The sequence below is a fragment of the Nelumbo nucifera genome, chromosome 5 (assembly GCF_055504915.1).
Source record: "Nelumbo nucifera cultivar China Antique chromosome 5, China Antique-T2T, whole genome shotgun sequence".
In the NCBI taxonomy this organism is placed as follows: domain Eukaryota; kingdom Viridiplantae; phylum Streptophyta; class Magnoliopsida; order Proteales; family Nelumbonaceae; genus Nelumbo; species Nelumbo nucifera.
Window position 1 is genome coordinate 83674433 of NC_142653.1, and position 15905 is coordinate 83690337.

Here is a 15905-nt window from a genome sequence, read left to right on the forward strand (position 1 = left end):
GACTAATGGTCTTTGCGATGACCTACCAGAGAACCTGAATTAGAGACCCCTTTTGGATCTTAATCTAAGCGCATAGCCCCCATGAGAGAAGATCCTTTGAAACTAATCAGACCCTTTATCCAAAGGACCTAAAAACAAGCCATGCTCAAGAGGTCCATACATGAAGCCTCTCTCGATCGGATCAGATAAAAATCCCCTAACGAGGGGACCAGAACCCATAACTCCCCCCAAAATTTTCGGCCAATGGACCATAATTCATGAGATAGCAAGGAACGGGTTGCAGGGGAATGGAAGCAAAGGAGGTAGAGCTTTCAAAAGCAGCAGCTCGATCAAGACTGTTATAAGAATAGAGATCAACAAAAGCTGTAGAGAGAGGGGTAGACATGTTAGCACTTACAGAAGCGCCAGAGATGGATCAAAAGGTGGTGGTCTCCTCCGAGTAAGCTTTGGAGGAGGAGAGATGAAAGGGATCGGGGAGAACGTAGCAGAAGGAGTGGCCAAGACCTTCATCGAGAGGATCGAATATAACAACAACTATGTCATGATAGCGGCGAACTCCACTGCCACCGAGGAAGTAGGGGTGCCAAGCTTCCCGTAGCCGTTGCCCATGGAAGATATCCAAGAGAAGGAGAATTTCGGGCGTTACAACCCCCATAATCGATATATCATTGCCGATATTTAGTGTTCGCTTTTTCTTGATGTACCTTTTATCTTTTATCATTTGAGAAGAGGAGAGAGAAGCAAACAACTCTCGATTCAAGTAATAACTAATCAGAGGGGTGGCACCACTACCTTTCTGGGTTCGAATGGGGTAGAAGATGAATAGTATTTGAGAAAGGGTAAAATAGGTATTTTGAAAAAAAAAAGATCATTTCTTTAATGTTTTTTGTCTTGGTCATTGATGAAAGGGAAGTATTTGTTAATTTTATAAAAAATAGAGGGGAAGATTTTACTAAAATGAAACTATAGAGGAGGTTTTTATGATTATCAGAAACTTCAGGGGAGGTTTTTGTATTTTACCCTTTTTTGTGGGGAGGGGGGGGAATTCCCGATAGGTACATGTACTTTAGGCCAAGTGTCAATTTAATACTTGAACTTTAAAACGTGTCTGAACTTTGGAAATGTGACAATTTAATACCTATCATTGTATCATGTGAACTCATGTGCCACTTAAAAATAAAACACACTTTTCATCGTCTAGGGAGGGGCAAGAACTGAACAATATTTAGTGTGCGACATTCCTAATCGCTGCAAGGGATTTCTCCTTGATCTCTAGAGATCTCAAATCGGAACTACACCCTATGCGACGTCGATTAGGACGTTCTTATCATCCTCATGGAGCAACCCAAGCAAGGAATCCATCTCAGCGTTCTTAGCCTCCGTGTTCCCGATCTGCAAACGATTTATCAAGTTTTTGGCTTCAACTCGGACTGATTCACGCTTGGAAGTCGTGGTGGTGGCGCATTTGTGTCATCTAATTCCAGCTCCTATGCGGGCTTTCTCTCTAAAGAACGTAGTGTTGGATACACAATGTGTAAAAGTATAAAAACCCAGAAATCAAAGGTAAGAAAACCAACCCAGTTTCAAGCTTTGCCCAATTTTTCTGCTAATTTTGGGTCGGAATGAATCTATTTATGCATCTAAGAATGTTCCCTGCTGAGGCAAGTTACTGCTAAGTCTTCATTTGTTATGTAGAGATGTGAAAGACCAGACACTCTAGAGTTAGAAAACCAACAAAGAATAGATTGCCACTCTGTCGAGATATACTTTTGATGCCCTCAATTTACCTCCTTCCTGCAAAAATAAAGAAATCCACCAACCCAAATAGATTTTAATTGATTATCTCCAACTTGTCATGATAGTTCGTCAAATCTTTAGAAGTATTACTCTATCTCCAGGATGAATTTGCAATTCCACTGCTCATGGATTTCTCCTGTTGTTTTTTAGAATTCATTGAACTTGGAGAGAGTTCGATTTCTTTCCGCTAGTAGACCTACTCACTGCCCCTGGGTTTCTTTTGTTGTTTCTCTAAAATTGGTGAACTTGCAGAAAATTCGATTTTTTTGCAGTAGTAAGCCTGTCTATGCTGGAAAAATCTCTCTTCCTGACCCGTCCTGTTCAACAATTGTAAACCGCATTTCTCGAGTTGCACGAACTGAAGCTCGGTATGCGTTATTTGATTATCTACACTGTACTAGAAACTTGCACTTCACTGATGCAGAGCACATTAGCAAGAATTCACCGGCATTCCTTCAGAATCTGCTCTCCAAGGTTGAGAGCGAGCAAGAGGTCTCTCGGTCACTATCCAGGTTCCTTCGTTATAATACCATTAATGAATTTGAACCATTCTTTGAGAGCTTGGGTTTATTGCCATCTAAGCTTCCCCCTTCTTCCGTGTAAACTGATTTTTCTTAGTGAAGATGATATCATGCTGGAGAATTTTCATGTTCTGTGCAATTATGGTATTCCTCGTACTAAGATTGGTAAGATGTACAAGGAGGCAAGGGAAAGTTTTGCATATGACTGGAATTTTGGCTTCACAACTCCAAGCTTATGAAGAACTTGGTCTTAGTAAGGCAACTGTCATTAGGTTGGCCATCTGTTGCCCGTCACTTTTGATCGGTAATGTCAATAAGGAATTTGCTCAAATTATTGAAAAGTTGAAGCATTTAAGCATTGAACAAGATTGGATCAGAAGCTACTTATTGGACAACACAGATATAATTGGAAGAAAATGCTTAACATGATATGTTTTATTGATGAATTGGGTTGTTGTGAAAAAGACATGCGAAGATTGTTCAAAATGCATCCTGGGTTCTTGCTCGAAGAATCAGGGAAAAAGATCTTATGTTGGTTGGTTCTGATTTTAGCAGATGGTTGATAAAGAAAATTAGATGACATTCGAAGGGCTGTGCCTTTTTGCATGCTACATAAGGGTTGGTTAACGACAGGTACTAGATTGTTGCATTTTGAAAGTTTGGGTACTGAATTATCACATTTTAAAGTTTGGGGACCAAATCGTCACTCAAGCCAAAGTGCAGGGTACTGATCGGGAATTTTCCCTTTTTTGACATATTGGTGTGAGTCATGACCATACATAGTCCATAGATATGTATCATTATTTTCTTTTGATAAACACTAGGAATGACCCCGTATTAAGTACGGGGCTATTAATCTGAACTATTTCCTTAATTCCTTTTTTAAAATCATCTATATTAAAAATTTAGGTTAGATTTTTTATTTTATTTTTATAATTTTTTTATTTAAGAAAATTACTATATATTATCTAAAAGAATGGACCCACACCATTTAAATCATTTAAGATTCACTACTTATATGATAAATTTATTTGAAGTTGTTCCTTTGTAAATTGTTATTTTATATATGATATATTCTGAATAGAAAATAAAATGGGCAGGTTTTTTCAAATAATTAATTAGGTGATATGCTTTTTTTAGAATATATTTAGCACCATTCTTGTTTCTACTTGAAATATTTTGGGTTGATAAATACAAATTGGCATACAAAATTTGTTTAAGACTATTTGCGTGTGAGGCTGTTTATCGAGACATCAAATTGTGTGTAGCTCTAGCTCCTTTTTGATCTTTTGTTTTATATAAAAAAATTGACGTTTCTTGTTATATGTGATATGAAAACATATATCTCTCACCAATTTATTTTTATTCATCAACCCATTTCACCTAAAAAGAGTAATGGTAATTTCTACATGGACCCACACCAAATAGGTCAATCTTCATCTTTTCTCTAGACAGATAACACTGAAACATTTCTTCATTGTTCGGTTGATTCTTTATAGATAGAAAATGATCAAGCTGAAACCTGAGTTTATATACTTTATAAAGCCCAAAGTTCCATTTAGACATATACTTTATACTATATATATTCTATCAATTATATAATACATTTTTGGCTATTAATATTATTATTACATAATATTGTATAATATATTATATTCTTTTATTATGTATATATTATTATCAAATTGGTCTCAAGTTCAGTTTAGGCTTATTTGGGAAATCCCGAACTCGAGCCATGAATAGGTCTAACCATAACCCATAGTGGTTAGGCCCGTTTTGGACTTTCAGCTGGGCCAGAGGTGGGGCTTCAAAAGTCATCCTGGGTCAAATCTCGCGAACAACACAGTCCAGTATATCAGAATAAGAACTCTGGATTCTTTGGGCGGCATGGTTGATTTTCATTAACATGTCAGATGCACAAAAAGAAAGCCGGCTAGTGCTAGATTCTCTCTCCCTCCCACACTGAGGCCTTGTTTGATTTCACTTAGAATAAGTACTTGTTTTAACAAATGCTTTTTAAGTGTTGAGACCACACATTAAGTGGTAATTAAGTGATTATGCATGTTTGGTAAAAAAAGTCACTAATAAGTACATTTTAAAAAGAAACATTTTTAGAAAAAGTGACCTAAGAGTTGCTTCTTTTTAGCACTTATTGGAGAAGTGCTTATTCGAATGATATGGGACAATATAGACCCTGATATTTTTTTTAATCCCCAAACTTCCCCCATGTGTGGGTTTTCTTCTCTCTTCTTCCATTTGAACTCCAAACACGCAAGGGGTAGTAAGACACTTGGTTTGTGACCGACAATGACCAACGATGAGAAAAAACAACTGGCGAACCAGTCATTTTGCCAATGACTACTAATTTATGCATTCCTTCATCAACTTGAACTATTTTTCTGGGTTTTCTTAACGCCTAAAATTCCCCTCTTTGGTGTGTTCTTAGATTTGTCTTACGCAAGTTTAACAACGACAACCCACCGTTCAGACACTGGCCAAGAAGATTAGTTCACCCAAATGAACCCCCTCCATGTTTTATGTTTTTTTTGGATGAATATTTGGCTGAATCGATTTTTTTCAGATTTTATAGATGAGAAATCCGAAATATTTTGGGCATTTTTTTTGGCTGCATTGTATGCATGATGATTCCTATGGATAAGTATAATTTTTTGGGTGTTATTTTTTTGTTGAAGATCATGCAAAAAATATGCTGAAATATGTGGTTGTAGCATTTTCTTGATTTTTTTTGTATGATTAATTAGTTAAATGATTGCATTTTTTATTGATTTGTGATTGCAATTTTTATTGCTTTGTGATTGCATTTTCTCTTTATTTTTTATATAAATATTTGTGATGCTTTTTATATTTTGTTGTGGTTAATTATTAGTTAATTGTTTCCACGTTTTCTTTATTTTGTGATTGCATTTTTCTTTATTTTTTATACGAATAATTGTGATGTTTTTTATATGTTGTTGTGATCAATAATATGGAGAATATGTTAGCATTTTTATTGATTTGTGATTACATTTTTTCATGGATTTTTATATGACTATTTGTTACATTCACATTCATTTTTTATTTGTTAAATGTAAATGGTGATGCTTTTATTGGGAATGCTTTTTGTATTTTCTTTTTGAATAATCAGAATTCCATAAACTGTCGACTTATACTAGTTCAACTTGGAATCCAGTGAATGAAACATTTATTGCTAAGGATGACTATCTGAAGGTATGGTGTATTTTAGCATTTTTAGTACAATAAAAACATAGGTTAATCATTTTGTTAGGTAGAGCCTTACATAGTTATTTCCTTGTGTGATAGACATACCTTGATGCAACACAGTTTAGGTAGAGGGGTTTTCCTCATATGCAGATTTGGACATCATATTTAGTGGGACGATTGCCCACGACTATGATAGTTGGGCACCAAACGAGGGTGTATTACCAGAGGTAGTATCATTAACACAACCAACTCTAGATGATGACCGAATGGATGAAGAATTACACCATGAGCCACAAACACCCGCTAAGGCATCCGGAACAATACAGGAGGCTGGATTTGGCCCTAGCTAGCACTCACTGACATAGGGTTATCCCTAGAGACATAGGGGAAAGTAATAACTCTACTAGGAGAAAGAAGACAACAAGTGCTATACAGGTTAGTAAGAACCTAGAAAGAATTGCTTATGCATTTGAGCTAACAATTGCTCATAGAGTTAGCATGGACGTGAGGCTAAGCTCTATGGAACGTTGGTTTGCAGTTGGAATTGGAATCGGAATCAAAATCAAAATCTTCTTGAATTGGAATCGGAATGGTCCATTCCCATTACCTATTTGGTTCAGATAGGAATGAGAATGAGAATTAAAATCAGTAGGAATGGAATTTCATTCTCAAGGGAGGAGCAAGGAATGGCATTCCCATGCCATTCCAGCAAGAATGGGAATGGGATTCCGATTCTGCCCAACCAAATAGTTGGAATCGGAATATTCCATTCCGATTCCGATTCCAAACCCCTATTCAACCAAACTGGGCCCTAATACTGTGAGGCTTGAGTTCTTGGAAATAATCTCTATGTGTAGATGTAAGACTGTGTTCATTTGGTCCATTCCCATAACCTATTTGGTTCAGATAGGAATGAGAATGAGAATTAAAATCAGCAGGAATGGAATTTCATTCTCAAGGGAGGGGCAAGGAATGGCCATTGCCTCAAACGGGGGAATGCCATTCTAGCAGGAATGGGAATAGGATTCTGATTCTACCCAACCAAATAGTTGGAATCGGAATAGCCCATTCTGATTCCGATTCCTAACCCCTATTCAACCAAACCGGGCCCTAATACTGTGAGGCTTGAGTTCTTGGAAATAATCTCTATGTGCAGATGTAAGATTGTGTTCATTTGTTTCTCCCCAAACCCCTCATTGGCAATAGCCTTACTGGCTGCCCAACATGAGACATGAATTGTTCACTCGATCACTCGTTGAGCATTTATCAATTGACCACTCAACAACTCTATTTGCATTGCCTTAGCACTTTGCTTTATCCATTTATTCTTTTTACTTAAGCTTTGCCATTGTGGGAATTTATCAAACCAGTTGATGTAGCGCGATCTGACTGCTCCCTGCTGGAGGATGATATGGCTTCTAGTCGGACGGCGAGCTAGGTGGATCTGCAAAATATGATCAAAGAACCCGAGCTGGCTAGCCCGGCGAGGTCGCTCCGATGCTTAAGTTAGTAAGCTTGTTGCGAGCTGAAATAGCTTTTTGGAAATATAGAGAGCTAGAGAGCAGAGAAATCACACATACCTTGTGTCCTTGGGGTCGGAGCCATTATGTAGCTTAGTACTCGGGGGTTTTGCGGATCAGTTCTGGGATCTTCGTCACGATGGGATCCGTTTCCGTTTTAATTAGAGGATAATGTTACCAACTTGATAAGGCTAATCAATTCCTCCCGAACCGGGCGGGGAGGAGATAAGACTTGTCGTTATGTGGCATGATCCCGAAGTGCCTTGGAACCGAGGTGGCCTTGTCCCGAGGTGACTTAATGCCAAACTGGTTGGAAGTTTGAGCTCAACTGTTGCGAACTAGGCATATCGGGCTGAGCAGTCATCTCTTAGTTAGGTCGTGTCCACGTGTCCCCTTTTTACTAGGTCGGGCCAAATCACCCTTCATCAATTGCCTCCACTCCTCGAGCCAGGTGTTTCGACCCGGTGCGGGGAGTTCATGACAAGTCCAAGTGGATTTGGCACGAGGTCTAGGCGGTTTTGCTGAGTGGATCAGTTGGTCGGACCTATTCGAGCTTCCGGTTTAACCAGCAATAACCCAAGTTGCGTCAGGTGTACGCGCGGACATCAAAAACGCGCTCAACCGATTTCGTCCTTAGGCGTCGTGCAATCGGTTTTCATTAGAGCCGTCGAATTGAGCAGGTCTCAACTGTTGATTGCCTTGTGGTGAACTATAAATAGGGGGCCGAGGGACTCTTCTTCCTCGCCAAAAATCATGTGATTGAGCTATCCCGAGGTCGCGTCGGAGTCTTTCAACTCGCTACTTCCTTCTTTGTATTCCGAGGTCGTTCTCCTTTTGGTGAGTTCGTCTTTTCTTAGTTTGTTCTCCTTTTCTTGTTTCTGTTTTAATCATGTCTAGTGCTAGCATAGATAGGCTCCTAGGTGATTCTAGTGAGCTCGAGGGTGCCGAGGTGCCGTTCTCGGCTCCCGCTGGCGAGGTCAGCTCCTCGCTAGGTAGCTCCCCCTTCGCCCCTTAGAGGAAACTTCCTTACCTGAAGTTGGGCCATCTCAACTTGAGGAGCCCGAAGCTCGGGAGGAGGGACCGACCTCCACAGAGGAGGTCCCATCTTCTTCTCGGGGTTGGGATCCAAATGACTTCGGTCCTTCTACCACGACCTCAAATAGGCTGTTGTCTTTGGTAGCTCGCTACCGTCTCTCTGATAACCTAGTTTTTAGCGTTCCTTTAGGTCAGTATCCTTGGACTCACAATCACCATTAGCTCGCGGTTTTCGAAGAGCAACTCGTAGCCGGGCTGTGCTTCCCGTTCCATCCCTTTATTATAGAAATAATCAAGTTTTTTGACATCGCTATCGACCAACTACACCCGAACTCTATCCGAACCATAGTAGGTACTATCTCCCTGTTCCATGAATACAATCGACCTTTGTCCTTAGACGTCTTTAGTTCAATCTGCTCAATCAAAAAGAACTCTGCTTGTCTGCGCAGGGACGTCCGACAAAGTTACTACATCTCTCATCGGCCCAAGTTTAAAATCCTGTTCAATAGCCTGAACAAAGTACCGGCCTGGAAGAGGATATACTTTTTTGTTCGGAATCCTAAGGGATGGCCCTTCTCGACTCACTGGAGGGTGGCTATCAAAGATCCCGGAGTAAGCTTAGACGCGAAGACTAGGGCGGTTGTTAACTTCTGGAGGGACCTCGGCCTGGGATGAGAGATTTCTTGGCCGAGGAGAAGCTTGTGCGAGCTAGGTTGAGCCCTCCTGGTAAGTCTTTACCTCGGTACTTATTTACTTTAAATTTTATTTAGTTTGTGACTAACCTTTTCTTTTCTTCTTGCAGTAGCCATGCCGGAGGTCGACACTGAGAACCTTCTCAAGAGTTTCCAGAGAGGGAAGAAGAGGAAGGCTTCAAAAAAGTCTCGTCGGGAGGCCGGTCCTTCTGCTCCTGTTCCATCTGAGGTCGTTGCGCCGGAGCCGACCTTTGCCGAGCTCCCAGAGGAAGAGGTCCATCCTCAGCCTCCCATTGTGGACCTGGACGAAGACCAGGATGAAGGCATTCTGCCTCATGAACCGAAGAGTACTCCCGCGCCCGAGCCCCAGCTCCCAAAGGAAAGTATAATGACCCCTCGGCTCGGGCTACTCAAGAGTAAGCACGTTGTCTTTCCTGCCGAGGTTGCAGAGTGGGCTGACATGCCTACAAGTCAGCTCGGAGGCCGGGCTGACTGCTATTGCATGGTGGTAAGTATTCTTACTTTACACTTCGTTTCCTTGTCTGCTTTTTAAGTATACTAACCTCTGCTTTCTTTGCTTAGGTGAACTCCGCCATTCACTCAATAGTTTACCAGTCCGAGGTTCGCCTAAAGCAAGCTTGGGAAGCCGAGGAGAAGGCACGAAAACTCTACTGTGAGCTGGACATAGCTCGGGGCGAGGTTCTTCGGGCTAAGAAGGGAGCTCGGAGTCAACAGGAGCTGATCCTGGCGCTGACCGAGGAGAAGGGGAATCTTCAACGTGAGAATGAGAATCTTGAAGCAATGATTAGGGAGCGCACCGAAATCTTCAAGACTGCCATTCAAGAGGTACGAGCTGAAGAGAGGGAGTGCGCCATCGAAAACTTCAAGGAGTCTCCGGAGTTCCACAACCTTCAGGTCGAGTATGGATTGAGCTCGTATCGCTCTGGCTTCAAATTGTGCAAATATCTGATGCGACAAAAGTTTCCCGAGCTGGACCTCAGAGTAGTTTCTATGTCTGACCTCACTCCCAAGGTGGCGAGCAAACAACCCGGCTCCTCCAAAGAAGAAAGCGACGATGAAGTCCTAGAGGTGGGCCCATCAGGTCGAGAGGATGCGGAGGAGGATCAAATGGAGACCGACCTGCCTGGCAGTCCGAACGCATAACTTTTTCCTCTTCTCTTACGATGTATATCCTGGGCCTCCGAGCTCAGTTTATAATAGAAGTTTTTTATTTTTTTTGCTTTTTCTCTCTCTTTTGTACTCAACATTTTTACATCAATGAAATGAAAAACATTTTGACTATTCTTGTGCAAAAATTTTCTAAGTGTAGATAACTCTCGAACTAGCAAACTAAACCAAGTAGGCGTATAAATGTGTAGGTTACCCCGAACTGTTGAGCTACCGAGCAGTACTACAAGTAGGGATAACCGAAATAAAATTTTCTCTATGTGTGGGTTACCCTGAACTACCGAGCTAACGAGCTTGGAGTAGGCGTAACATCGCATATTGTACGCCGAGGTGAGCGGACATTGTAGATTATATACCCAACCTATCTGCGCACGGGCTACTCGCTTAGATGTCGGTTGTGCCTTAGAGCTAGTGGGCCCAACCTGTTATTATATGTCAAACTGGGCTAGACGTCGTAGGTTTACACCCAAACTGTCTATGCCTTAGGCATGATGATTTGCCAATGCCGAAGAGGCGACTAGGACTTGTCTGCCTATGCTGAAAAGGCGACTTGGACTTGTCTGCCCATGCTGAAAAGGCGACTAGGACTTGTATGCCCATGTCGAAGAGGCGGCTAGGACTTGTCTGCCCATTCCGAAGAGGCGACTAAGACTTGTCTGCCCATGCTGAAGAGGCGACTGGGACTTGTCATTGTGCTGAGGTCTTACACCAGCTCGACATTGTGGCACTTAGGCTTCTGGGAGTGACTCGCAGTCCTCTCTCTAGTTCGGCGATCACAGGTAGTATCTTCTCAGGTTGCCGATGTTCCACACTCGAGGTACTTGTTTTCCTTCCAAGGTCTCAAGCTCGTACATACCTTCCCTGAATACCCGTCTTACTCGGTATGGACCTTCCCAGTTCGGTCCAAGCTTACCAACACCGGGCTCAAGTACCATAACCTTTCGAAGAACCAGGTCGCTGACACGGAAGTGTCATTGCTTGACCCGGGCATTAAAGTACCAGACCACTCTCTATTGGTAAGTTGCAATCCGAATGTATGCCAGATCCCGTACTTCTTCCACTAGGTCGAGGTTGGTATGGAGCTTGTCATCGTTTATCTCCTCGTCGTAGGCCTTTAAGTGTAGTGTCGGCTGTTGGGATCACCGCTTCTGTGCCGTAAGTGAGGTTGAAGGGAGTCTCACCCATGGCGGTCTTGACGGTAGTCTAGTAGGCCCATAGCACACTGGGCACTTTGTCTGCCCATAGTCCTTTGGCTCGAGCTAAGCGAGCATTCAGTCCACGGAGTATGACTCTGTTGGTGACTTCCGCTTGCCTGTTTGCCTAGGGGTATGCCACCGAGGTGAAGTTTTGTTGTATTCCCATCTTGGCACACCAATTCTAAAACTTAATGTCATCGAACTACATTCCATTGTCAGAGATGAGTACCCGAGGTAGCCCGAAGTGATATAGTATATTCCTCCAAAAGAAATTTTGTATATTGTGGGCTGTGATCGTCGTTAGGGGTTCCGCTTCCACTCACTTCGTGAAATAATCCACTACTACCACCAGAAACCTCCTCTGTTCTGTCGCTGATGGGAATGGGCCAAGAATGTCGATTCCCCATTGTGCGAAGGGCCATAGGCTGGTGAGGTATTTGAGGTCGACAGCAGGTCGGTGGTGGATGTGGGTGTGCCTCTAACACCTGTCACACTTCTTGACGAGCTCGAGTGCGTATGCCTTCATTGTGGGTCAATAGTATCCTTGTTGTAGCGCCTTTTGGGCGAGAGCCTTGCCCCCCAAGTGCCCGCCACACAAGCCCTCATGGGTGTCACGGAGATTGAGCTCGACCTCTGAGGGTCGCAAGCAGCGTAAGTAGGGGAGCGTGAATGATCTCCGGTACAGCTGTCCGTCTATAATGACGTACTTAGCCGACTGGCGCTCTACCCTTTTGGCTGCATTGCGATATGCAGGGAGGGTCCCGTGAAGCAGGTAGTTCGCGAGTGGGTCAATCCATCTCAGCTCTCCTGCTCCCCCGACAATGCTAGGCCAAGGTAGGTCCTCTATGTACATGGTCCACATGGTGTTGCTGCTTATGTTGGCTAACCGGGACAAGGCATCGGCCTCAGCGTTTTCGGATCTCGGGATCTGCCTGATGAAATAGGATATGAAGCCGCATAGAACCTCTCTGACCTTGGCCAAATAAGTAGCCATAGTGGGGTCGCGGGCTTCATACTCGCCACTAACTTGGTTGACCACAAGCTGGGAGTCGCTACAGATGATTAGGTGTTTAGCCTTTACTTCCTTCGCTAAAGTGAGCCCGACTACTTATGCCTCGTACTCTTCTTCATTGTTGGATGTTGGGAACCCGAACCGGAGCGCGTATTCCAGCTTCACCTCGCTTGGACCGTATAGAATTATGCCCACTCCGCTTCCTTTTTGGTTGGACGAGCCATCAACGTGGAGGATCGAAGGCTCCTCGTCCAAGGTCAGACCTGATCTAACTAGGATGGGCATCATGTTGGTTGAAGCTTCCTCTGCGTGCTCGAGCTCACCCGGTTCGGGGATTGCGGTGCTGAACGTACATTCTGCCACGAAATCGACTAAGGCTTGGGCCTTAATTGTCATCCGAGGTTCATATCGGATGTCGTACTCATTGAGTTCGATAGCCCATTTCGTCAATCTGTCGGACACCTCGGGCTTGAGCAGGATCTGCCTCAGAGGTTTGTTGGTGAGGATGACGACGGTGTGGGCTTTGAAGTATGGACGAAGCTTCTGAGCTACGATGACTAGCACGTATGCCAGTTTCTCGATCTCCGGATACCTCGTTTCAGCATCCTGCAAAACCTTGCTAACATAGTAGATGGGTCGTTGGACCCGATCTACCTCTTTTATCAGTACCAAGCTAACCACCTCATCACTCGCAGAGAGGTACAACTTTAAAATATCTCCCTCCTTGGGTCGGGTCAGAATCGGGATACTAGCTAGGTATTTTTTCAACTTGTCGAAGGTGAGCTGACACTCCGCGGTCCACTCGAAGTCTTTACATTTATTTATGTCCTTAAAGAAAGGCAGACAACGATATGCCGACTTAGACATAAAATGGATCAGAGCGGCTATGCAGCCATTCAGCCTCTGAACTTCTTTTATTTTGCGAGGTGGCCTCATGTCTAAGATGGCCTTTATCTTTTCCGGGTTGGCTTTGATGCCATGTCGGTTGACTATGTAGCGTAAGAATTTACTCGAGGTGACGCCGAAGACACACTTGTTGGGGTTTAACTTCATGTTGTATTTTCGTAAAATTTCAAAAACATTTTGCAAATCATTCAATAAAAATTTTGAAAATTGGGTCTTAACGACCATATCATCTACATAGCATTCAACTTTATTGCCGATCCACGACTCAAAAATCCTATTTACAAGTATTTGAGAGGTTGCCCCGGCATTTTTTAGTCCGAAGGGTATAACCTTATAACAGTACAGTCCAAGCTCGGTTATGAAGGCTGCTTTTTCCTCATTGGCAGGGTCCATCCTGATCTGGTTGTAACCCGAGTAAGCATCCAGAAAGCTCAGCAACTCATGCCTGAGGCCACATCCACTAGGCGGTTGATCTTGGGCAGCGGGAAGCAGTCCTTTGGGCAGGCTCTATTCAGATCGGTATAATCGACGCACATGCACCATTTACCGTTGGTCTTTTTTACCAGAACTGGGTTAGCTACCTAGCTCGGGTAATGGACCTCCCTGATGAAGTCTGCCGCTAAGAGCTTCCCGACCTCCTCATCGACTATCCTCCAGTGCTCCGGGATGATGTTGCGTTTTTTTTCTGTCTAATGGGCGTGACTAAGGGATCAATATTTAATTTGTGAGTTAGGACTTTAGAATCTATGCCGGGCATTTCCGCCACAGACCAAGCAAATACATCTAAGTTTTTAAGTAAAAAACTTACCAGCTGAGAGCGGAGTGGTACTTCGATCGAAGCACTGATATGGAGGGTCTTAGCTAGATCATCTGTTGAGACCGGGATGTGAACCGTCTCTTCTATCGGTGTAGCTCGCTCCTCGGCATACTTCGTAGGTCGCTCAAGCTCGACGTCATCCGCTAGCTTGGCTTTCCCATTGAGGGCGACGACGTAGCATTTGCGAGATTCGAGTTAGTTGCCTCGGACCACCCCTACTCCATAGTCCGTAGGGAACTTCATTGCCAAGTAGTAGATGGATACTACCGCACGTAGTGCGTGCATAATGGGCCGATCTACTATGGCATTGTGCAGGGAGGGAGTTGCAACCACTAAGAATGTGTGCTCGAACCTCACAATATTTGGCCACGTGCCGACCTCTATGGGTACAGAGACTCGCCCTAAAGGTCTGACCTCTTCGCCGCTGAAGCCTACTAGGGGAGTATCCGTCGACTTTAGATCGCTTGTCTGGAGCTACAGCTTGTCGAAGGCGTCTTTGAATAGAATGTCGACTGAGCTACCCGAATCCACTAGGACGCGCTTGAATTCAAAATCAATTATCCTCAGCTTTATTACCAAAGCGTCATCATGAGGATATTGGATCCCGCGCGCATCATCTTCTGTGAAGTAGATGGGGTCTTCGAGCCTGGGTCGCTTCGGCGGGTTCTGCTCTTCGTTTTCTATTTCACGAATTGAAGCTTGGCCTGCTGCCGAAGTGCAGCCCGCGATGATAGACCCGCCAGTAATCATGTTGATTACTCTGTGGATTGACCTTTCTTCGGGCATTTGCCGTAGCAGTTGCTTGCTCTGTCTGCTGCTGGACTCGGGAGCATTTCTTCTCTGGTCCCCCTACCGGTATGTTTGGCGATCTACTTGGTTCCTGTCTTCTCTTTGTATAAAGCTTTTTAGATATCCGCGATGGATGAACTCCTCGATCTCGTCATGGAGGTTCATACAGTTCTTTGTACTGTGTCTGTGGTCTTTGTGGAAGTGACAATAGACATTTATGTTTCTGGTGGCGGGATCTCCCTTCAATCGAGGTGGCCACTTTACATAGGAGAATTCTTCGATTGCCATCAGGATTTCTCCTCGCTTTACATTGAGGGGTGTGTAGCTCGTCCTTTCGACAGGCGGAGTTCTGGAACACTGACCTGACTTGCGAGATCGCGAAGGTGATCGGCTCTCAGACTTGTTTCCTCCCCTGGTCGGGGACTTACTCTTTCTTCTCTTGTTCCCGTCGTTGCCTGTGTTGCCACCTTCCCTTTTTCTCTTTTCTGCTGGATTTTTAGTCCTCTGATTCATCTCTTCCTCGGTTCCGATGAACTGATTGGCGAGCTTGAGGAATGATGTCTTTCGGCTTGTTGGCCACCACATGCCACTTGAACTCCCTGCGAGTTATACCCTTCTTCGTTGCCATGAGCCTCACCGCTGGATCTACATCAGGGGTTTGCAGGCAGGTGTCATTGAAGCGCTTGATATAGTTTATGATGGACTCCCCTTCTCTTTGAACTACATTGAGGAGGCTTTTTTGGGACCTCAGACACTTCTTGATGGTAATGAAGTGCGAGGTAAACAACTCCATGAACTGCGCCCAACTCTTGATTGTTCCTGGCGTGAGGTCCCGGTACCATGTGCGAGCTACTCCTTTAATGGTGGTGGAGAAGGTCACGCACATGCCAGACTCGTCAGCCCTAGCTAGGTGCATTTGGGACTGAAAGGAGTCTACATGGTCATTTGGACCAAAAGATCCATCATACTTGTCGAGGGGAGGCATTTTGAAGTACTTGGGCATCGGGGTCGCCAATGGCCCGGAGAGGAGAGGAGCGGTCTTTGTGGCTGCGGAGCTCGCCTCTTCTTTACCTTTTACTTGTTCCTACTAGTTGGGCCTTGGGAGCTGGTTGTTCTGAGCTGAGGTTCGGCGTGCTTTGCGACGCCTTCGTTGCTGTCTCTTCGTCGGCTCCTCGTTGGTGCTGCTAACCTCTGTGTGGTCCGGTACTGT

General features: G+C 44.0%; 1 protein-coding gene and 1 pseudogene across 4 annotated transcripts in view; both read left to right on the forward strand.

The window, feature by feature from the left end:
- The first annotated feature begins 160 nt into the window (after positions 1 to 160).
- Positions 161 to 3014, forward strand: LOC109114466 (transcription termination factor MTEF18, mitochondrial-like; annotated as a pseudogene).
- The window catches only part of LOC104593732 (mediator of RNA polymerase II transcription subunit 9-like), a 39641-nt gene continuing 24898 nt past the window's right edge, over positions 1163 to 15905 (forward strand). Inside the window, exons 1-4 of one of the 4 annotated variants that reach the window (XM_088887944.1) lie at positions 1183 to 1563; positions 8545 to 8821; positions 8898 to 9295; positions 9370 to 9951. In XM_088887944.1, coding sequence (XP_088744070.1) covers positions 8767 to 8821; positions 8898 to 9295; positions 9370 to 9951 — 1035 coding nt within the window. In that variant the 5' untranslated portion in view covers positions 1183 to 1563; positions 8545 to 8766. Of the gene's footprint in view, positions 1564 to 5625; positions 8822 to 8897; positions 9296 to 9369; positions 9952 to 15905 lie in introns of those variants that run through there. The other 3 variants (XM_088887946.1, XM_088887945.1, XM_088887947.1) reach the window with 3 other exon arrangements.